Source organism: Archocentrus centrarchus, chromosome 7 (genome assembly GCF_007364275.1).
Source record: "Archocentrus centrarchus isolate MPI-CPG fArcCen1 chromosome 7, fArcCen1, whole genome shotgun sequence".
Lineage (NCBI taxonomy): Eukaryota > Metazoa > Chordata > Actinopteri > Cichliformes > Cichlidae > Archocentrus > Archocentrus centrarchus.
Window position 1 is genome coordinate 139,160 of NC_044352.1, and position 23,936 is coordinate 163,095.

The following is a 23,936-nucleotide window of genomic DNA, read 5'->3' on the forward strand; positions in this document are numbered from 1 at the left end:
AGCGACAACGATCAGTCGATCAATTGATCGACTGATCGTTGATTAGTCATTTGATCAACTGAATGTTGCGTTTTCAGCAGAAGGTATTAAAAACCATGCGAACCTTTAAAATGCCATCTGATGTTTGATCTGCTTCTTCATGTCCTCTCAATTAGAGTAATACCTTTACCTTTGCTGCAGGTACAGTTTACAAACAGTTTCCTGTTTCACAGATGGCACTCTGTTCCCACAGTCCAAACACATGCATAGGTTCATCTTAACTGGTGATGCTAACCTGACTGTAGGTAAGAATGTGAGTGTGAATGGTTGTCTGTCTCTCTGTGTTAACCCTGCGACAGACTGGTGACCTGTCCAGGTGTACCCCGCCTCTCACACTACAACAGCTGGGATAGGCTTGGGTGGTGCTCATTCCAGCGCTCACTCCAGAGGCTGCAACTCAAATCCCACAAAGAAAATATCAGTAATTTAGTATCAGTTTTAGACCTAAAATATGTTTTCTTTTGTGGTTTGTCTTCATTTGTTAGGCCAATAAAATTACTTAGTTAAAGTGTTTGGTTTGGTTTAAAATACAACGGCTGTCACTTTTTTCACAGCTCAGTTTTCCTGGCTGCTGCAGACATGAAAGGTTCGTTTCGAAGGGAAAAATATGAACAAGACACATTTTTATGTTTCACCATATAAAAGAGACAAGGCTGACAGCACAGGTGGACTTCAGCGAGTCACCTGGGGGAGAAAAAAGGAAAGGAGCACCTCCAAAACCTCATGCCTCGACATGTTGAACAGACACACACGCACACGCACACGCACGCACACACACACACACACACACACACTTTTCTTTTCCAGCAGTCACACTCAAACACAGTAAGTGGGTCTCTAAATCAGCCGAACTGCTCTGAGGTGACACATTCGAGGTTTTCAGCTGAGCATCGACAAACCACATCAAACCACATCAAACTCCAGATTCACCCCCTTTCCTTATAAGGAGATGCCTGTCTAAACATACACACAACTAGGCTACTGCACGTTTATACAGAGCACGTGTGCGCACACGCACACGCACACACACACACACACACACACACACACACACACACACACACACACACACAGTCTGCAACCAAACAGGCTGCCACAAGCCCATTTTAAGACTACAAGGATGTTAACATCCCACTGAAACACTCTGAGCACAGCTTCTGTCCAAAATAAGAAACAGACAGAATTATAGAAAAGTTACTGTTAAAGAAATTTACTTAATGTTTGACTCCAGAAATAAACACACACTCTTTCTCCATCAGCTAACCCTCAGAAAGAAAGAACTACAAAAAGACTCCTATGATTTAAGCAGCAGACGCAGCAGTGCCCTTGGAACTCAGCTGGACATGAAACACCTCAGCTGGCTCCTTTCAATGCAGAGGAGTAGCTGCTCTACTCTGGGCATCTTTCTAATGCCTCAATCTCACGTCACTACCCACAGCTAATGGCCACACGAACTGCGGGGAGTGCAGGACCATAGATAGACTGCTTTACCTTCACACTCAGCTCTATCTTCAGCACCTCGTAGTGATTGATTTTAGAATTAACTTGTTATTTTTAACTGCATCTATTCCAAGCAAAACAAACAAACATTTCATGTACCAAAACAAAATGGGACCCCAGAACAAGCAGCAGCTTCAGTGCTGTTCGTCAGGATCCTCAGACACGTAACAGCAATGTTATTAAAGTGAAGCGACAATCCAAAGAATCGAGCTGCAGCTCAAGCTTCTAAAGGTGAAACAAAATGCTGGGTTTGTAAAAGCCCAGGCAAGAGAGAGAAAGCCCACAAAACACAAACACACACAGCAAATCACACTCTAAGTAAAGACTGGCATGTGCTATCCCTGCTCAGAGTATAAATCATTTAAGGTGGAATGCCCACAGCTTTGAAATGTGAATTTCAGTCCCTGAAAGTTCATCTAAAAACTGTGAAATCTATCTAGAACTTTCAAATTCAGAACATGCTAACTGTTGTTTATGAGCCAAAACATGAAAATCAGCACCTCTGAGTTTGTAGCTTTTCAGGAACTGAGAAATACGGTTGATGATGACGCATTTTCCACATTATCTAAAGACGTCTGTCAGAGCCTTTCCCAGTGACCGATAGATGGGTTTTTTTAATAATTTTAAAATCTGCATTATGAACCTTCATTTTGGTAGACAATCACCAGTATCGACAGCAGAGAGTGAAGCACACTGGATCTGCATCTATCAGATCTAAGGTCCCAGGAGTGCCCAGAGTAACCAGAGTCTGCTACATTAAACCCCAGCACACAGAAAGCATTCAGCCACTCACCAAAGACAAGACGATTCAACGGTGGACCAACCAACAAACAAGTCCTTCTTTCTCTTTTCTTTGAGCCGCTTGCTAACAGCCACAATGACTCCCATCAGTCAACACGCCTTCACTCCCGTAAAGGAGGAAGAGACGAAGGGTGGGGGACAGGAAGCGGAATCAGAGGTATTGTGACACACAGGGGTTCTTGGTTTCTCTCTGAAACTTGATGAATCAGACCTGGTGTCCACACACTCACACACACACACACACACACACACACACACACACACACACACACACACACACAAACCCAACCCTGCCGTGATGACTGCATGGCCCTATTCACACCATGAAGGCATGAAAAGAAGGAAAAGCTGCTAAAAAGCAGCACTTACATTCTTGAACTTGCACATCTCTGCAGTCAGTCCAGTCTCAACTTGTCAAAGTTTCTCTCTTTCGCAGGAAAAGGAACCCGACAGTCCTGAAGCTACATCTACACAGCAGATCAGAACATCTTCACAGCCCAGCTGTTTGCTTGACTCAAGTCCTCTTTCCTCTACATGACATTATGTACAAACTCCTTACATGTACTTCTGGTCTGGGCTGAGTTTTACTCATTTCAATTAGACAGATGAAATCATGAGCATCAAATTACATTCAGTTTCAACTCTGTGCATGTTGAAACAGGAAAGGAGCTTTTCCAGGCTACTGCTGCAAAGTCATATCCATAAAGTAATGATTATCTTTGTGTGGCAAGTGAGTACAGGAGACAGCTCTTGAACTCCTTTGAGTTAATTTGGACGGCTGAGAGCTAGTGTGACCTCGTTAATGCTAAAGGGGCAGCTTCTGATAAGACAGGACCTGTTTCTGATATTCAGAGAGAGATAAACACAGAGAGGAGAAACAGTCAGAGGGCTTTACCAGAACATCCGCCATGTCGAGAGAGCGGCCAGTCGGTTAGTGCGCTTCCTCAGCGATGTTAGCAGGCCGGGCACATGCATGTCATCCACCCTTCAGGCCCGGACCTCTGCTTTATCCCCACACACACACACACACACACACACACACACACACACACACACACAAAAAGGGAAATGCACAAATGCACATGCAAACATGCCATAAACACACATACAATCCAAAAACATGCAGATATACATGAATGAATGTGAAAAAACACAGTTTACACAAACATACACACAGACACACACACACACACACAGGAGAGAAAAAAGGCCACAGTGAGTCTGTGTGTACGCAAGTGTGAAAACAGTAAAGACATTTTGAAAAACTTATAGAACTTTCAGTGAGCAACACAGGAACACTGACACCGGGCCCAGAAGGGGGTCGAAGGCTTTCACAGCAGTTACAACGACTCTTTTATTTTCTTTGTAAATCAGTTAAAACTTTAATAGTGTTCAAGCAAACACACAGTGAAGTTTCCACGCAGTGCGATTTCATACAAAACCTCTGCAAACACCAGAACTGATGCAGATTCATGAGTGGCACAAACAGAGGTGAATATGCATCTGCAAAGCAGAGATGAATTTATTTCAACTTCACACTAAAAGCTGATCAGGCCCCAGACTCTCCTGAACACCACCACCCCCTCCCCATCAGAAATGGAGATGGAGCTTACTGTTGCTGTCTGAGAGCAGCTGGGGCTGAGTATAATTCAACTTGACTTTAACAGGACTTCATTTTCTGTTAAATGATTCCAGCCATCAGTTGGACTGAAATTAGTGAAGGGTAACATGAGGTGAAACTACACACACCAAAAATACAAACTCAAGAAGTCCAGTCATCAAACAGCAGTCTGCTGCGACCGATTGGGGATGAGGACAAAGGATGTAAGATATCTTTATTGTCATTGCACAATACAATGAAATTTTGTTGGAGCCATTCTCCACGTGCCGAAATAAGAAATAATACAAGGTAGAAATAAGAAAATAAATAAATAAAAATAAAAAATATAAATAAAATAAAATGATAAGGATGGAATGGAAAGGTAATGTGGCTGAAACACAACCTTGCCCTAACCTGAGTGGTTGTTTACAAAAATGTCTCCTAACAGAGTAAAATCTGTTTAAATTCCTGAAACATGACACTGAGGTTCATCACTGTTCATATCTGTTTCAACAGGAAAACTAATAATGACCATTTTGGGGAAATTAAGGCTGTAAAATGGACTCTCACTGCAAACTGCACCTCATTTCCTTCCAGTATTCTACTCTGACTACAAGCCACAGTCACACTCACACTGAGGGACACCTCAGCGTTCAGTATTGTGTCCAAGGACACGTCACCATGCAGAATGAAGGAGCCAGAGCTCAAACCACTGACCTTCCAATTAGAAGACAATCCACTCTACCACAGCTGAGCCACAGCCTCCAAACATTAATTCAGATGAATGCAAGCTGACTCAATGTATATGTTGTAATATGAATAACTACATATTGTTTCAATGTTTATTTGTGGACTGAGAGGAGATGAAAATACTTAAGGCCTTATTTAGAACCCACTCTAGGTGTTTTTCTTTAGCAGTTTCCTTGCCTGTATGCAGTGCATTGAGTAACACAGAGTCATGGTACTGTGATCGTCATCTTGAGTAACATATGGTTATCACGAGTTCCTCCATGAGTCCCACCGCTGCTTAATGTACTCTCCAGTTTTGCATGCAGAGTGAGGCTCTCTCATCACTGTTATGGTTCTCTGAATGACTATTACTGTGTTTGAATGCCGTCACTGTAAAAGGCTGATAAAGCAGCAGCGTCTGATGGAAGGGAAACAGACACACGCACACATACATCAGTAAAGATGGCCTGAAAGGCAGAAACAGAGAGACAGAAGGGAAGGACATGACCAGTCTGAAAAAGAGGAAGTAAGCAACAGACACAATGAAGAAAGACACAGGAAGAGGAAGTGTGTACCAACTGGCAACAGGAAAACAGAAAAAAACCTCCTGCTCCTCCGATCTGATCTGAGAGGTGCTTTAATCTAAATGTCCAGTCTGAAAGTTAACCACAGACTGGATGAAAATATCCTCATGAAGAGCAGCACAGCATGTTTAATGAAACCTTAAACAATTTTCACACCAACACACATCACTGCAATGACCTCCAAACATCACCTCTGACAGGTTTTTTTAAGCTGAATATGTAATCTGAAACAGCAACAGGAAGGACCCAAAGACCTGAGTTAATGAGGATAAAGAAGGGATGCATGCTGACATTTGATATGCTCAGACACATAAGAATGGAAGCAGGGTGGACATGAAGCAGTAATGATAATGGACAGGTGTTTACTTGACTCAGAAGGGCTTACATGTAAAATCTGTGCTCGAAAAATGATTCCTTAAACGCAACAACACATTCATTTCTGCTTTTCAGTGTCTCTTCCTCTTGAAACCAGAGCCAGCACCTTATATGGTCATAACAACAACATTCCTATAAATCCCCATACTGCAGCTTATCCTGACATGAGCTGTAGGAGTCATCATCAGTTATACATCCACGCACTGAGGAAAGGAAGGAAGTGCACCCTGACCACTGTAAGGAAAGCTGAAGGAATACTTCATGTCTGTTTGTCCCAAACGTTTCTCTGAATTTAATTCAACTCTCTGCTGTGACCTGGACAGAGCAAGGCACCGACACTGCCAGGGTTTATGGTTTAATTCCATGTTAGACACACATGATCATCCTACGAGCAGGGTTAACCTTTTCTATTCAACAAAGCTCATAATCATAATAAGAGTTACTGCATTAGTAATATTTCTAACCGTTTCAAAATACCTCACAGACACACAAAAAAGACTATATCAGTGACTATGATTGATTCCAAACTTTCTTCTTTCCTACAACAAATTCTACAACTTTATCATAAGAATTCAGAGTTTCAGCTTTGCTCTGGTTTTATTCGCCTCCGTCAGGATCTGATCACCTTCTTTTACACTCTACACCTACAAATTTATTTATTTATTATTTCAAACTTTTCTTCAGGCCCAGCTGATATCTCACTCAAATTTCAATCAGCTCACAAAAAGCTTCAGACTTTTTCCACATAGGCAGAAATCAGGACTGAGCTTGTCAGTGTTTAAAAATCTCATCTGGGCCACTTTTGGCACTTACAGCTCATTTATGGTACTGACACATTCTGTGGGCCAGGTGTAGCCCATATAAGGCAGACCAGTGGCATAGGGCCAAAAAATTGCAAAACTTTCTCTGCCCTTATTTTGGGAGTATTTTGGATTTAGTTGCATTGATAAAAGTGAGCCATCATAGATAACACTGTGTGTGTATGAATAAAGTTATGGTTAAAAAGTGAAACGTTTAAAACTGAGTCATCCACTCAGGTACTCCCAATGATATGTCGAAAGCAGGGGTCTCAGGACTGATTAATATCCTGTTCACTAAGACTTGTTATTGTTTGTTTTAGACTAATCACTCAGAACTACACCTCTAAATGTTTTCATGTTCCCAATCAAAATACACCATACTGGTTCACATCATCAGGGTGCATCCTGGGGTGACGGGCTACATGCATGCACACGCTTTCCCAAATACATTATTAAATCAATTATCAGCCTCTTTTCCATGTTGACCTGCAGCTGCTGGTCCTGGTTCCACTTTCAGGACTCAATCTGCTGCAGGTTCTGTCTGAGTGACCCTCCAGAACAGAACCAGGACCACCATCACCAGCTGCAGTCCAACAATGGAGGAAGAGCAGGCTGACAGAGGAAGCTGAATGATATATAGCATAATCAGAAAGGCAATCAAGACAGGAAGGGGCAGAGCTAGCTGGTTAACAGTAACTGAACTTTCAAAATAAGAGCGAGGAGATTGTCTGCTAGTAAAACAACACTGCCCATGTAAAGCTTGTATGCGGGAAACCACTGCATTAATTTAAGATCTGCCCTGAGCAGCCAGTGAGTTCACGCCGGAGCTGCACATGCAACAAGGATGCAACAAAATCAACTCCATCAGACGTGGAACAATGCTGACCATCTTAACTGTGTTCTTTCTAAGAACATCACATCTGTCAGAAAACCGGAACATCTGTCAGAACATCTGAGCCTCTGTCAAAACACCAGCAGATCCAAACAGAGCTCCAGCCTGACTGAGTAAAGTTTGTTCCTGCTTGTCTGGACTGGGCCTTCCTCAGTTAAACAGTGGAGGTCTTCCTCACTTTGGCAGCGCACACATGAGAGCTGAAAGAAAAAAAAACACTGAGTGAAAGAAAGAGAAATAAAGTAGTAACCACTTCCTCTCCTCCATTCCTCCCCCTGCGAGCTGTCGGTCCAATGTCATTCACAGAGGAAGCAGGAAAAAAGACACGAGTTCTCCTCCTCCTCCCTGTAAATTGCCCGTTTATTAGCAGGGGGGGGGGAGGAATCACCGAGAGCGACCTTCCGGCAGAGCGCGGAGGAGCGCGGCCGTGGACGGGAGCCCGCACAGGGGCTTAAAGTGAACGTAGCGCCCTCCGTCCCTGCCTCCGCTGCAGCCGAGCTCATACTCACAATCTGGGCAGCATGAAGGAGGTCCGCGGGGCGGTTTCCGCTGCGCTTCCGGAGGCACATCCGCGTGCGTCTGTCTGCCTTCACCGCCGCGCACTGGGAGCTTTTTGTCATTTACTCCAATAACGCTTCACCGCCGCCGAATCGGAACAAGAAGAAGAAGAAGGAGTCCTTCTCCTCCTCCTCCCCTCCTGCTGCTCTCCTCCTGCTCGGGTTTTTCCCAGAGAGAGAGAGAGAGAGACAGCCACACAGAGCGAGGAGAGAGATCACAGAGACGGGCGCCACAGCGCATGCGCAGATACATAATGTCCATGCAGACAGGAGAGCTGGAGTTTAAAAAAAAACTTTATCAGCTGCCTACTCACGTTATTGAATCACGTGGTTTATTATTGCACCTCAGACAGTGTGTGTTTTGGTTATAATGAAACACCTGAGCAGCAGGAAACCACCTGCAGCTATATCATGATTTATATACAAGTTTAATATGAGACCAGAATAAGAAGAATAAGAATAAGAAGGGCACACCATTTTTTTTATCGGATTCTGATATTTAATTTGAAATTTGACCAACAGCTTTGTGTTGTTTGTCTCCTTTTAAATTAAAATCACAGCTGTTTTACAGTCAACTCTTTGTAACAGCGTTTTCAACATTTAAAATTAAAAGAGCAAAAAACACGGAGAAATCTCAGCAGCTGTGATATCTGCTGGCTGAATATCACTGCTTAATGAGTACTCACCTTTTGATTTACCAGTTTGATTTCTTTTATGCTTTTATTTTTGCACTAAAAAAAAAAACTGAGAAGCAACGTGACCATAAATCATTGTTCAGCTCTTCATTCTGCTCAGCTTCTCTTCTTCAGTTTCTTATTTCTTAAAAAAAAAAAAAAGTCCCTCACATGCAGAGCTGGATTTTACTCTGCATCACGTTTATTTTTAACTCATCGGACAGAAAGATCAAAGATAAAAAGATAAAACCATCTGTTTAATCTGGGAGGAGATGGAGTGATGTCACCATGAAATATAGTTTTCAGAGAACGTTTTACAGAAAAGCATCTGCTTTGTTCGTTTTTTAAAGTTTCTTCCCGAGATTTTCTGTTTCAGTGGAGATGCTGTTGCTTTGGAGTTGCTCATTTTAACCGAAACAAAAACATGTCAATCATTCAGAACCAAAACAAAGAAAACAGCTGAAGAGTTCCCTTCAACTTCTTTCAGGATAAACAGACACATATAGGGACAGGAGGGGGCGCCATACACCAGAAAGAGGGGGAGAGAGTGAGACCGAAGATAGGAGATTCAAAAATATTCAAGATTGTATTTCCTGATATTTTTTTACATGCTGAAGTGTTTCCTGCCTTGTTTCGACTCATTGAACATTATTGTAGAAATGTGCACAGGTGAGGTGGAGTCACTGACTCACCTGAAGGACATCACACACCTGCCTTTTGTTTCCCAGACACAGAAAAACCACAGAAAGTCTGCTGGAGAAAACAGGAAACCTTTACCTGCATCTGGCTGTGTTTTGCAGTAGAGCGCCCCCTTCTGGAGCGCAGCCTTCATTGACTGATATCAGAGTGACCTTTGAACTCAGCCTGCATCATATCTCTGAGCTCTGATATCGAATGTGGCTCCACCACCTGCAGTTTATCTGCTGGTCACTGAGAACTTAAACACACTGACTCAGCTGGAAGGCATTTCTCAGGTGTTTTTTTATATACACTGAGTCACAGGTGAACTGCCACCTGCACACTGTGCGGTATTTCCTGTCACCACATGGGGGCACTGATGCTGCACACTGAGTTGCTGACACATTCAGCCTTGAATGCAGAAGGTGTGTTTCTTCACCAAATATCTACCAGCAGTTTCACTCAGGAACCTCCAAACAGCTGATCCTGAATCTGTTTTTATAAATGTGATTCACCTGTGTGCTGCCTGTACAGTCAGGATATTGTACTCATTACTTCACCTTAGAACAGGACCAGTCCACATTTCTCTTCGTCACAGAAGGCAGCTCTTCACATCTGACCGTTAAAATGCAGCAGATTCTGCAGCCAAAAAAAAAAAGACAGAAAGTAGTTTTGCAAATGAATGTGAAACTTAGCAAGAAGCATTTATAATCTCAGCCCAACAGGAGCTTGTGAGAGGTTTCTCCTTCGTTCTTTAGCACTTTTTAGACCAACATGTATGTCAGTGTAGGTTCTCAGTTATCCAGGTCATAGTAGTCTCTGGAGCTTGAAATAAGGTGACTGGACTTCTTTTTACTGGAACAAAGGTGTAACCTTTGTTGTTACCTCAATAGGTCACATGAAACAATGGAGCGAAGTCCTAAATTGGTTTCATCTAAAACCACTGACTGTAATGACCCACGCCTCCTCTCACATCTTGGCACATGTGATTATGCACATGAACAATAGAGGGTCATAACCACCTCCAGGGAACTACAGCCACAGATGTTTAAATACCTGGGTCTCTCCACCATTTGGTTTGAGAACTGAAGAAGCCTTTTGGATGGGAGGTGAAACATCATCAAGAAACAAAAATTGATTGATGGTGGGAGCTGTGAAATAACACAGCTCCCCCTTTTTATTTTATGAATATTTGAAACATTTCCCAGCCTGACATCACAATCTGTGAACCAATTCAATTCAATTCAATTCAATTCAATTCAATTTTATTTATATAGCGCCAAATCACAACAAACTGTCGCCTCAAGGCGCTTTGTATTGTGGGTAAAGACCCTATAATAATACAGAGAAAACCCAACAGTCAAAATGACCCCCTATGAGCAGCACTTGGTGACAGTGGGAAGGAAAAACTCCCTTTAACAGGAAGAAACCTCCAGCAGAACCAGGCTCAGGGAGGGGCAGTCATCTGCCGCGACCAGTTGGGCTGAGGGGAGAGAAAGACATGCTGTGGAAGAGAGCCAGAGATTAATATCAATTAATGATTAAATTCAGAGTGGAGTATAAACAAAGTAAATAAGGTGAATGAGTAACAGTGCATTATGTGAACCCCCCAGCAGACTAGGCCTATAGCAGCATAACTAAGGGATGGTTCAGGGTCACCTGATCCAGCCCTAACTATAAGCTTGATCATAAAGGAAAGTTTTAAGCCTAATCTTAAAAATAGAGAGGGTGTCTGTCTCCTGAATCCAAGCTGGGAGCTGGTTCCACAGAAGAGGGGCCTGAAAGCTGAAGGCTCTGCCTCCCATTCTACTCTTAAGTATCCTAGGAACCACAAGTAAGCCAGCAGTCTGAGAGAGAAGTGCTCTGTTGGGGTGATATGGTACTATGAGGTCTTTGAGATAAGATGGTGCCTGATTATTCAAGACCTTGTATGTGAGGAGAAGAATTTTAAATTCTATTCTAGATTTAACAGGGAGCCAATGAAGAGAAGCCAATATGGGAGAAATATGCTCTCTCTTTCTAGTCCCTGTCAGTACTCTAGCTGCAGCATTTTGGATCAGCTGAAGGCTTTTCAGGAAGCTTTTAGGACAGCCTGATAATAATGAATTACAATAATCCAGCCTAGAAGTAATAAATGCATGAATGAGCTTTTCAGCATCACTCTGAGAAAGGATGTTTCTAATTTTAGAAATATTGCGCAAATGCAAAAAAGCGGTCCTACATATTTGTTTAATATGTGCATTGAAGGACATATCCTGGTCAAAAATGACTCCAAGATTTCTCACAGTGTTACTGGAGGCCAAAGTAATGCCATCCAGAGTAAGTATCTGGTTAGACACCATGTTTCTAAGATTTGTGGGGCCGAGAACAAGAACTTCAGTTTGATCTGAATTTAGAAGCAGGAAATTAGAGGTCATCCAGGCCTTAATGTCTTTAAGACATTCCTGCAGTTTAACTAATTGATGTGTGTCATCTGGCTTCATTGATAGGTAAAGCTGAGTATCATCTGCATAACAATGAAAATTGATGCAGTGCTTTCTAATAATACTGCCTAAGAGAAGCATGTATAATGTAAATAAAATTGGTCCTAGCACAGAACCCTGTGGAACTCCATAATTAACCTTAGTGTGTGAAGAAGACTCCCCATTTACATGAACAAATTGGAGTCTATGAGATAAATATGATTCAAACCACTGCAGTGCAGTACCTTTAATACCTATAGCAAGCTCTAATCTCTGTAATAAAATGTTATGGTCAACAGTATCAAAAGCTGCACTGAGGTCCAACAGGACAAGAACAGAGATGAGTCCACTGTCAGAGGCTCTAAGAAGATCATTGGTAACCTTCACTAATGCTGTTTCTGTACTGTGATGAATTCTGAAACCTGACTGAAACTCTTCAAATAAACCGTTCCTCTGCAGATGATCAGTTAGCTGTTTTACAACTACTCTTTCAAGAATCTTTGAGAGAAAAGGAAGGTTGGAGATTGGCCTATAATTAGCTAAGACAGCTGGGTCAAGTGATGGCTTTTTAAGCAGAGGTTTAATTACAGCCACCTTGAAGGTCTGTGGTACATAGCCAACTAATAAAGACTGATTGATCATTTTTAAGATTGAAGCATCAATAATTGGAAAGACTTCTTTGAACAGTCTAGTAGGAATGGGATCTAACAAACATGTTGCTGGTTTGGAGGAAGTAACTATTGAAGTTAACTCTGAAAGATCAACTGGAGCAAAAGAGTCTAAACAAATACCAGCAGTGCTGAAAGCAGCCGAACATGAAGAATAATCTTTGAGATGGTTATGAATAATTTTTTCTCTAATGTCTAAAATTTTATTTGTAAAGAAATCCATGAAGTCACTACTAGTTAATGTGAAAGGAATACTCGGCTCTACAGAGCTCTGACTCTTTGTCAGCCTGGCTACAGTGCTGAAAACAAACCTGGGGTTGTTCTTATTTTCTTCAATTAATGATGAATAGTAAGACGTCCTAGCTTTACAGAGGGCTTTTTTATAGAGCAACAAACTCTTTTTCCAGGCTAAATGAGCATCTTCTAATTTAGTGAGACGCCATTCCCTCTCCAGCTTTCGGGTTATCTGCTTTAAGCTGTGCGTTTGTGAATTATACCACGGAGTCAGGCACTTCTGATTTGAAGCTTTCCTTTTCAGAGGAGCCACAGTATCCAAAGTCATACGCAGTGAGGATGTAAAACTATTGACGAGATAATCAACCTCACTGGGAGCAGAGTTTAGGTAGCTGCTCTGCACTGTGTTGGCACTGAAGAGCATAACAATGAAGGAATTAGATCCTTAAACTTAGTTACAGCACTTTCAGAAAGACTTCTACTGTAATAAAACATATTCCCCACTGCTGTGTAATCCATTAAAGTAAATGTAAATGTTACTAAGATATGATCAGACAGGAGGGGGCTTTCAGGGAATACTGTTAAGTCTTCAGTTTCTATGCCATATGTCAGGACAAGATCCAGAGTATGATTAAAGTGGTGGGTGGGCTCCTTTACATTTTGAGAGAAGCCAATTGAATCTAACAATAGATTAAATGCAGTGTTGAGGCTGTCATTCTCAGCATCTACATGGATGTTAAAATCACCCACTATAATTATTTTATCTGAACTGAGCACTAAATCAGATAAAAAGTCTGAGAAATCAGACAGAAACTCTAAGTAGGGACCAGGTGGACGATAGATAATAATAAATAAAACAGGTTTTTGATTTTCCCAATTAGGATGGACAAGACTAAGAGTCAGGCTTTCAAAAGAATGAAAATCAGCTGATCTTCTGACACTGTGGCCAAAGGATAACAAATCCTTTATTGTCATTATACAGAATGTACAATGAGATTGGAGAATATTGATAATAAATTTGAAAAGCTAAATGATCTTAAGACCACAGCCAATAAAGACAGAGAACATTTAAGCCCCGCCCACACTGGGCTCTCTATTGACTTTGCACTGAATAAAGGCGTTTTCATGTTTCAGCTCTCATTTGCATATTTACGGTCTGTTTTGCCTCTAGTGAGTGTGGCTTCCAGAGTGTGAGGCATGCATTGATAATATGGTTTCAAAACAGTATTTCAACCATGTCCCGTTTACCTGCTCAAACATGATTGGTGAGTAGCACTGCAAACAGAAACCAGAAAGATTCCTGCATCAAAAATCCGCATGCTCATTGATTTCTGTTTATGGAGATCATAGAATCGAATAGAATAGAAACAGCCTTTATTGTCCCACAAAGGGGAAATTCCAGTGTACCAGCAGCAAAAGATATAAACGTTCACACAAGAAGTTCTTAAAATGTTAAAAACAATATATAAAAAACAAGTTTGGCAATAACAGGGATAATAATAATAATAATAATAATAATAATAAACCCTAACCCTTATTATTATTATTAGTATACAATATACAAGACTATATCAGACTCACAATCCCATGGATGTGCAACTGAGTCGAAATGTGCAATAACAGCAGAATGTAATTTAAGAGTAAGTAAGAACAGAGTAAATGATTGTGCAAATGCCAACATTGATATAATACCTATTGATTTTGTTGGGAGCAGTGATAGGAGGAAGGACTTGCGGTAATGCTCCTTTGTGCATTTACTGTAGGATGCAACAGTCTGTCACTGAAGGAGCTCTCCAATTCAGCAACAGCTTCGTGCATGGGGTAGGAGACATTGTCCATCAATGATGTTATTTTAGTTTAGAGTCCTTCTGTCTCCCACCACCTGCACTGGGTCGAGAGGACATCCTAGGACTGAGCTGGCCTTCTTGATGAGCTTATCTAACTGCTTCCTCTCAGCTGCAGATAAGCTGCTGCTCCAACATATTACAGCATAGAAAATGGCTGATGCTACAACAGAGTCGTAGAAGGTCTTCAGGAGTGCCCCCTGCTCTCCAAAAGACCTCAGCCTTCTCAGCAGGTAGAGTCTGCTCTGACCCTTCCTGTAAAGCGCATCAGTGTTGTGAGTCCAGTCCAGTTTATTGTTCAGGTGAACACCCAGGTACTTATAAGAATTCACTATCTCAATGTCCACTCCCTGGATGTTCACTGGTGTCAATGTGGTGGGTCTGCACCTGCAGAAATCCACCACCAGCTTCTCAGTTTTAGCAGCGTTAATCAGGAGGTGGTTCCGCTGGCACCAGTCCACAAAGTCCTGGGTCTACTGTTTGTACTCTGAGTCATCCTCACCTGTGATGAGGCCAACTATGGCAGAGTCGTCAGAGAACTTCTGTAGATGGCAGTGTGGGGCGTTGATGGAAAAGTCTGCAGTGTAGAGGGTGAAGAGGAACGGTGCCAGCACAGTTCCCTGTGTGGCCCCCATACTGCAGACCAGCCTGTCGGAAACACAACCCCGTGTCCTCACATATTCTGGGCGGCCACTGCTGTAGTCCAGTATCCATTGGGACATGTGGTGGTCAACTCCTGACAGCTCCAGCTTGTCCCTCAGAAGTCCTGTTTGAGAGGACTTCCGGTGACGTCATGATAAGAGTAAGAGGCTAGGATTTAGGCTCCATCAGAAAAAACTAGAAAAATGTGACAAGTGCAGATATTTAAGGCCCTCAGAAAATAATTTAACTATCAAACAAGATGTCCTCTGCCCTAAGAACTAGAGGACATGGAAAACAAAAGTATTTGAAAGAAACTGATAAAACACCGAGCGAGGACAGCGCTAGCTTGGATACTACTAGCGGCAAGGTGCAGGCAATGTGCGAGACCAAGACTAATAGAGAAACTGAGGAAACAGGGGACATAAACAAACAGCACAGACACTTGAGCGCTTAGAAAAAGCTGTGACCGACATTAAAGGCCAACTTGGTGACCATCAGCAAAGAATTTGTGAGCTGGAAGGAGAATGAGCGAGGTGGAGGAAACAGGAGCAAGACAGCATCGTGTAATGCGATATCTGCTTCAATGTGAAAAACAACTCACAGCCATATGTGATGATTTACAAAATAGGCTAAGACGAAACAACCTACGTATATTCCAGATACCGGAAGGGAAAGAAGATGGCGATGTGAAAGCCTTTGTGAAAAGCCTGCTTCCTAAAGTTACCACCCAATTTGGATTTCAAAATTGAAAGAGCGCACCGTTCACTCCAGTCCAGACCGGCAGATCCAGCTGAAGGCCATGATGGAGGAGGAAGAGGAAAACGAATAATAAGAGGGCAGAGGTATAACAATTGCATAAATAGGATTTTGGACAGAAGCTATTAAGGTAATATATAGTGCTGAGCAGGGGCGGAGCTTCTGGGGGGGCTGGGAGGGCGACAAGCCCCCGGCCTGGGCCTAGAGGGGGCCCGAATGGGAGAAAGAAGGAGGAGGATAAGATTTCAGGTAGCCAGGCTTCTGTTGCGTCCGAGGCGAGGTGGAGAAGGTGGGCCCTCTCCTGATTGTATCATGATGTGCACAGTATACCGCCCACTATACAGTACATCACCCATCATTCATGTTTTACACAGGGGTTTTAAAGGTTGCCACAGTCAGGACTGAGTCATGGTTGCTCAAAACTTTATAAGACCGACTGACTTTAGTGATGTAGTAGGTGTAGTAGCTGCATGACTGGCTTTATTTTCACTCTTACATTTAACTTTATGACACGCAAATTTTCAAGTGAATCGCCGATATTTTCTCCGAGTGTATTGTGGGTAAAACGCGTCACCAACCGTCCACCAACGTCATCATCAGTCACTTGGCAACAGATTGTAAACTAAAGGCTGTTTCACACCGGATGCGTTGCATAAAAACGACACGAAATTCCGAATCTTTCGGATGCAAACTTGTCATATAACCCATACACATATATACGTAGACGCCACATTGAGCGCTGACTCATACGCCAACGTCGCCGCCATATTAGAGGAGGCAAAAGCGGCCAACATAACATGAGAGAGATGCTGCACTCTGGTGCTGAATGGAGTTGTTCGAACCATTTTACAGTGAAAACGGGATCACATGGGATTACCTTTCACAGGTAAGACTGAGGAATTGTTTTTGATCATATTTGGCCATTCTAACATTTTGAAACCAAATTATTTTTTTTGTGCCTAACAGTTTCCCAGAGTAGATTAGTGCATATTTGAATGTGTGAATGAATGCATTAACTTAAACTTTTTTTTTTTTTTTTTTTTTTTTTTTTTCCATGATGGCGCCACGGTAGGCAGCCTGTTACTGCAGCTCCCAGGTTACTTCCCTTTCTTGTGTGTTTTTCTTGTATTTTAAGGTTTTCTTTCAGACTCTTAGTTTCGTAGTTATATCGGATATCAAACCCGCCATGGACCTGCAAAGTTTCATTAGAGTAGTGGCATTCCTTATACTCTTTTTGGGACTTTTCACCACTTCATCTGGAGAACCGGTGAGCCACTCTATTGTTTACAGCCGGGATCAGCTGTTAGCCCTGTGCAACAGGAGCATACTCCTGGAGGAGAGACCCGAGATTCCGAAGGAATTACGGCGTCGGAGGAGGGGATGCAGAGCTGGAGCGAAGTACCGGGAGAGGAGGAGACGGTACAAACCGAGCATTCCATCTATTCTCATGGGCAACGTAAGATCTTTACCCAACAAGATGGAAGAGCTGACGGCGCTAACCAGACTGCAGTGGGAGTACCAGCAGAGCAGCCTCCTGCTGTTCACGGAGACTTGGCTCACGGATCACACACCTGACTCCGTCGTAACATTGGAGGGCTTTCAGCTGGTGAGAGCGGATCGGAGCATGAGGGAGAGTGGTAAGAGGAGAGGTGGGGGACTGGCGATGTACGTTAATGAGAGATGGTGTAACCCAGGACACATCACTGTGAAGGAGCAGCGCTGTACCAAAGACATTGAACTGTTAGCGGTTAGTGTTCGGCCATACCACCTGGCCCGGGAGTTTTCACATGTTATTGTGTTAACTGTTTACATCCCGCCGTCGGCCGACGCTACAGCAGCCTGTGAGGACATCCACACCACCGTCTCTCAGTTACAGACGGCACATCCGCAGTCCCTGATTATCATCTCTCCCTAACTTCACCCAATATGTTGACTGCCACACAAGGGACAATAAAACTCTAGACCTGCTGTTTGCCAACACAAAGGAGGCTTACAGCTCATCACCTCTACCCCCACTTGGCCACTCAGAATCAGAATCAGAATCAGAATCTTTATTGTCATTGTACACAGAAGTTGCACAACGAAATTTAAAATGCATTCCTTTGTAGGTGCCTCAGACAATAATTAATAAAATAATAAAAATATGAGTGATAAAAATGATTACTAAAATACAGTGCACAATAGTAAATTAAGATGAATCTAGCCCCAATACACACACCAACGCACACACACAGTCAGCACTACCACCCCACATCACTGTCCAAACCACACAGAGTTCAGTTCAATGATAGCCCTGGCATAAAAGCTGTTCCTCAGTCTGTTTGTTCTGGCCTTCATTGTCCTGAAACGTCTGCCTGATGGCAGTAGCTGAAACAAGGAGTGTCCAGGGTGTGAGGGGTCCTGGAGGATGTTCTGTGCCCTCCTCTGGCAGCGGGCATTGAACAGTTCCTGGAGGGAGGGCAGGGGACAGCCTATGATCTTTTGAGCCGTGTTGATGATTCGCTGGAGTGTTTTCCTGTCTGCTGCTGTGCAGCTGTTAAACCACACGCACAGACAGTAGGTCAGGATGCTCTCTACACAGCAACGGTAGAAGGACACCAGCAGATTCTGGGTCAGATAGTTGCTCCTAAGAACCCTCAGGAAATGCAGTCTCTGTTGGGCCTTCCTGACAATGCTGGTCGTATTGATACTCCAGGTCAAATCATCCTGCGGATGTACTCCCACTCAGACCACAACCCGGTCATTCTTCACCCCACCTACACCCCCATTGTGAAGAAGAAACCCCCCACCAAGAAGATAATAAGACTGTGGTCTGAGGACTGCAGTGAGGCCCTGAGAGACTGTTTTGAATCTACAGACTGGCAGGAACTCTGCAGGCCTCAGGGTGAGGACATTGACGCCCTCACCCACTGCATCACAGACTACATGAACTTCTGTGTGGAGAACACTGTGCCAACCAAGAAGGTACGGTGCTTCTCCAACAATAAACCGTGGGTGACCCCAGAGCTGAAGGCCCTGCTGAACGAGAAGAAGAGGGCCTTCAGATCTGGAGACAAGGAGGAACTGAGGAGAGTGCAAAAGGATGTGAAATACAAGATCCGGAGAGGCAAAGAGAGCTTCAGGAGGAAGATGGAGGAACAGCTCCAACATAACAAAGTCCGAGAAGTCTGGAGAAACATGAAAAAAATCTCTGGCCACTTCAAGGACAATGGAGGAGCCACAGTGTCTGCTGACCGGGGCTTGGGCTAACGACCTAAACCTGTTTTTCAATAGATTTGACTCTGGGTCGTTGACCACCTCCCCCACCCCTCAGCTCCCATCTGCCCCCCTCCGTATGCTGACCCCCCTCTCTCCTGGTGTAGTGCTATCATTGCCTGCACTCTCCTCACCCTCACCTACAGCGGAGCCAGCCCCATCACCCACCCCAACCCAGCCTCACATCCACCTCACAACTGACCAGGTGAGAAGTCAGCTCAGAAAGACGAAGATCAGGAAGGCAGCGGGTCCAGATGGAATCAGCCCCAGACTGCTCAGGGATTGTGCAGACCAGCTCTGTCAGGTGGTACTGCATATCTTCAACCTGAGCCTGAATCTGGAGAGGGTTCCTGAACTGTGGAAGACTTCCTGCATAGTTCCAGTGCCAAAGATCGCACAGCCCAGGGAGTCCAACCACTACAGACCTGTGGCCCTGACTTCTCACCTGATGAAGACCATGGAGAGGCTCATCCTTCATCACCTCCGCCCACTGGTGAGCTCAGCGCTGGACCCCCTGCAGTTCGCCTACCAGCCCGGCATTGGGGTGGACGATGCCATCATCTACCTGCTGCACAGATCCCTCTCTCACCTAGAGCAGGCAGGAAACACTGTGAGGGTCATGTTCTTTGACTTCTCCAGTGCTTTCAACACCATCCAGCCTGCACTACTGAGAGGGAAGATGGAGGGAGCCGGAGTAGACAGTCAGCTGACGGCATGGACCATCGACTACCTCACCAACAGACCACAGTATGTGAGGTGCCATGATTGTATGTCTGATGTGGTAGTCTGCAGCACGGGGGCGCCACAGGGCACGGTCCTCTCACCCTTTCTGTTCAGTCTGTACACCTCAGACTTCAGGTACAACTCGGACCACTGCCACCTACAGAAGTTCTCAGATGATACGGCCATCATTGGATGTGTATCAGATGGGAACGACCAGGAATACAGGGGGGTCATCAGTGACTTTGTCGGCTGGTGTGAGAACAACGCACTCCAAATCAACGCCAGCAAGACGAAGGAGATGATCATAGACTTCAGGAGGAAGCCACCCCCTACAGCACCGGTGAACATCCAGGGAAAGGACATTGAGACAGTTGTCTCCTACAAATACCTGGGTGTTCATCTCAATAACAAGTTGGACTGGAGTACAAACACAGATGTCCTGTATAAGAAGGGCCAGAGTCGACTCCACCTGCTGAGGAGACTGAGGTCCTTTGGTGTCTGCAGGACTCTGTTAAAGACCTTTTATGACACAGTGGTAGCATCTGCCCTTTTCTATGCAGTGGCCTGCTGGGGGGGTGGATGCACCGAAAGGGACAGGAGCAGGATCGACAAACTGGTGCGGAGGTCTAGCTCTGTGTTGGGATGTCCTCTGGAGTCTGTGATGGTGATGGGTGAGAGGAGGATGTTAGCAAAGCTGACATCCATCATGAACAACCCCCATCACCCTCTGCATGAGACCGTGGGTGAACTGAGCAGCTCCTTCAGTCAGAGACTGAAACATCCTCGCTGCAGGAAGGAGCGCTTTCGCAGGTCATTCATCCCAACAGCAGTTAGACTGTACAACACTTCATAATGTCTTGAGTCACTTGGACACTTTACCTCCTCTGCATCACTTTATCCATACAGTCCAGATACATTTTATTTATTACACTCACCCATATAATGCATACCGTGTATGCTGTGTACCTTACCGGCTACAAATGTATATAATATTTTGATATCTGTATATAGTGTTTTGATGTGTGTGTGTATATGTGTGTATATGTACATGTGGGTATTGACTATATATTTTCTGTATATAGTGCTTATGTATATGTGTATAGTGTTTTTCTATTTTATTTTATTCTATTCTATTTTTAGTTTTCTGTACTGAGCTGCTGTAATGCGCAAATTTGGGATCATTAAAGTTTTATCTTATCTTATCTCTTATCTTATCTTAAATAACACTTTAAGAAAGGTGCTTTATGAAGTTCAGTCCATTCACTTGTATTAGTTCACAGTGCAGCTTTGCCTCCTCCAATATGGCGGACACACAGTTACGTAACATCAGCAGGCCAACCCAGTCAACGAGGCGTCTATGTTTAAATGTCTACAGTGTAACCTATATACACACCGGATGCGTTGCGTTTTTGCGAATAAATCGCCCTCATAAAACGCACTGTGAAAGAAGGGAAGTCGACATCAAATGATGATGTAATGAGGTTGTGATGTTTCTAAACAAGAGAAGGAAGAAGCAGAGACTCTGGGTTCATCCAACTCATAAGAAAGCAGCAGCAGGGAGAGTTTCATGGTTTGATCCCGGAGTTGAAGCTGCATCGTGGCCGCTTTCGCGCATACTTTAGGATGTCAGTGGGCAGTTGTTGTTGGCAGAGCTGGGATCACATGTGAGGAGGCAGAGAATAATTTCAGAGAGCCGACTGACTCAGAACAGCGTGTAGCTGTGTGTCTGAGGTAAAATAGTATGAGTTTACTGTTCCCACATCACTGTATATTCAGTACATCGCTGTGTTTTGAGCTATGAACTCAAATGTTGCTAAATGCAGCGCTCTGATTGGTCAGATCTGTTTGTTCGCTTGCAAAAGTCAGAAAAATCAAACTTGATCCAAAAAAATAAATGCCGCAAATACGTCCTGTGAAATGACGCAGTTGGTGTGAACGGCTGCATTAAGAACAGGCAAGTCTGGAAAAATATTTTTAACGTAGTGGAGCATTTTTTCGGACTAAGCTAACATGAGTGGCATTTCATAACATACACATGCACACTGTTGTAGATATGTGTATGTTGTAAAATGATGTTATGATGAGCTTTATTATTTGGGTATAAAGGGCCTGGTCATTTGCCCCGCCCCCAGCCTGGCTCTGATTTGTTGTGTTCTACCTGAGGCTAGTGGTTTTTGTTTGTTTATTTTTTTTTTCTTTGTATAGTTTTACATTCTTGGAGCTATATTATTTTTACTTTCTATGTCTAATAGATGCTGATGAGTGGACAGGAGATTGATATATGAAAAGATACAAATATAATAATGACATTGCTTAACCTAAGTACATATAACATAAAAGGAATAAATAACCCAACTAAAAGAAAAAAGATAATGAGTCAATTAAAAAATGCAGTGCGATATCGCTCTACTTAAAAAAAACACACCTCACAGAAATAGAATCTCAAAAGAGGATGAGTAGATCAGGTTTACAGCAGTTCATATAAGAAATACAAAAAGAGAGGGGTAGCTATACTTTTTAGTGGATCTGTACATTTCCATTGTGAAAAGATTTATCAGGATGAAGAGGGACGCTATATTATGGTCATAGGGACAATCGATGGACTCAAAATAACAGTTTTGAATACCTACGCACTGAATGAAGACTGCCCACACTTTTTCAGGAAGTTGGCCCATTTGGTTGCTGATAACTGTGAAGGTTTATTTTTGATGGGTGGAGACTTTAACTGTGTACTGAATAATAGACTAGATAAATTACCAACATCTTCTAAACCCCAATCTAGAATGTCTAAAGGTCTATTAAATATGATAAAGGAATTAGGACTGACAGATGCATGGTGCCACCTGCATCCTAGTGAGAAAGACTTCACCTTTATGTCACAAGTACACGGGAGCTACTCGCGGTTAGATCATTTTTTAATTTAAAAAACAGTGGTATACCGAGTTAAAAAATGTGTGATTGAGCCAATGACCATCTCAGACCACAGCCCAGTTACAATGGCACTTGACTTGGGATTGGAGAATTAATGTCTCGTTACTAGCAGATACAGGCAGAAGAGAAGAAATAAGATCAGCGATACTTGAATATTTTACTTCAAATGACAATGGAATGGTGTCTTCTTCTATTTTGTGGGATGCAGGTAAAGCTACAATAAGAGGCAAAATATCTATAGGATCAAAGTTGAAGAAAGACAGACTTAAGGAACAAGTAGAATTAGAAAATGAAATTAAGAGATTGGAAAATAAACATAAACAAGGTGAAAAACAAGAAATACTTAATAAACTCAAAGAAAACAGAATAAAATTAGATGAGTTATTGAATTACAAGGCAGAGGGTGCCCTTAGGTTTATTGATAGGAAATACTATGAATTTGGAAACAAAGCGAGTAGATTATTATCATTTCAAATACAAAAAGCACAAGCTAGCCATATAGTCCCTAAAATTAGACAACTCCATTCTGGGGAGGTATAAACTTCCCCTAAAGCAATTTCAGACACATTTGCTAAATATTATGAACAATTGTAAAAGGTCAACTTCTGAAATTAAAAGAAGAAAAAATACGTAATTTCTTTAAAAATGTTAAATTAGACAAACTGACAGCCGAGGAAGCTTCTATGCTAGTAAAACCAATTACAGAAAAAGAGGTGAAAGAAATGATTGTTCATTTAAAAAAAATAAGTCGCCTGGAATAGATGGGTTTGCAGGAGAATAATATAAAGTGTTTGTTAATGACCTTATCCCTGTGCTATGCAAACTATATAATTATGTGTTAAATTCAGGAAATCCTCCAGAGTCATGGTCGGAGGCTATCATCACAGTCTTGCATAAAGAAGGAAAAGATCCACTATTCTGCTCTAGCTACCGTCCTATTAGCCTCTTATGTGTGGACTATAAAATATTAACATCTATTTTAGCAAGTAGAATACAAAAATATATTACGAAATTAATAAAACCAGATCAGACAGGGTTCATTTCAGGCCGTCAAGAGATAAATAATATAAGGAGAGCATTAAACTTGGAGTCATTTATGGCAAAAGATGCACATACATCAATGCTTCTCAGCTTAGATGCTGAGAAAGCGTTCGATCGGGTAGATTGGCAATTTCTTAAACAAACATTAATT

At 42.8% G+C, this 23,936-nt stretch overlaps 1 protein-coding gene across 6 annotated transcripts in view; it reads right to left on the bottom strand.

The window, feature by feature from the left end:
* Positions 1–8,033, bottom strand: part of rgs19 (regulator of G protein signaling 19) — a 46,954-nt gene extending 38,921 nt beyond the window's left edge. For 2 of the 6 annotated variants that reach the window (XM_030734271.1, XM_030734272.1), the window contains exons 1-2: positions 7,830–7,967; positions 3,236–3,344 (exon numbers count right to left, since the gene is read on the bottom strand). In XM_030734271.1, the coding sequence (XP_030590131.1) occupies positions 3,236–3,250 (15 nt within the window). In that variant the 5' untranslated portion in view covers positions 3,251–3,344; positions 7,830–7,967. Of the gene's footprint in view, positions 1–2,332; positions 2,462–2,709; positions 2,739–3,235; positions 3,345–7,829 lie in introns of those variants that run through there. The other 4 variants (XM_030734269.1, XM_030734268.1, XM_030734270.1 and 1 more) reach the window with 3 other exon arrangements.
* Between the last annotated feature and the right edge of the window lie 15,903 nt (positions 8,034–23,936).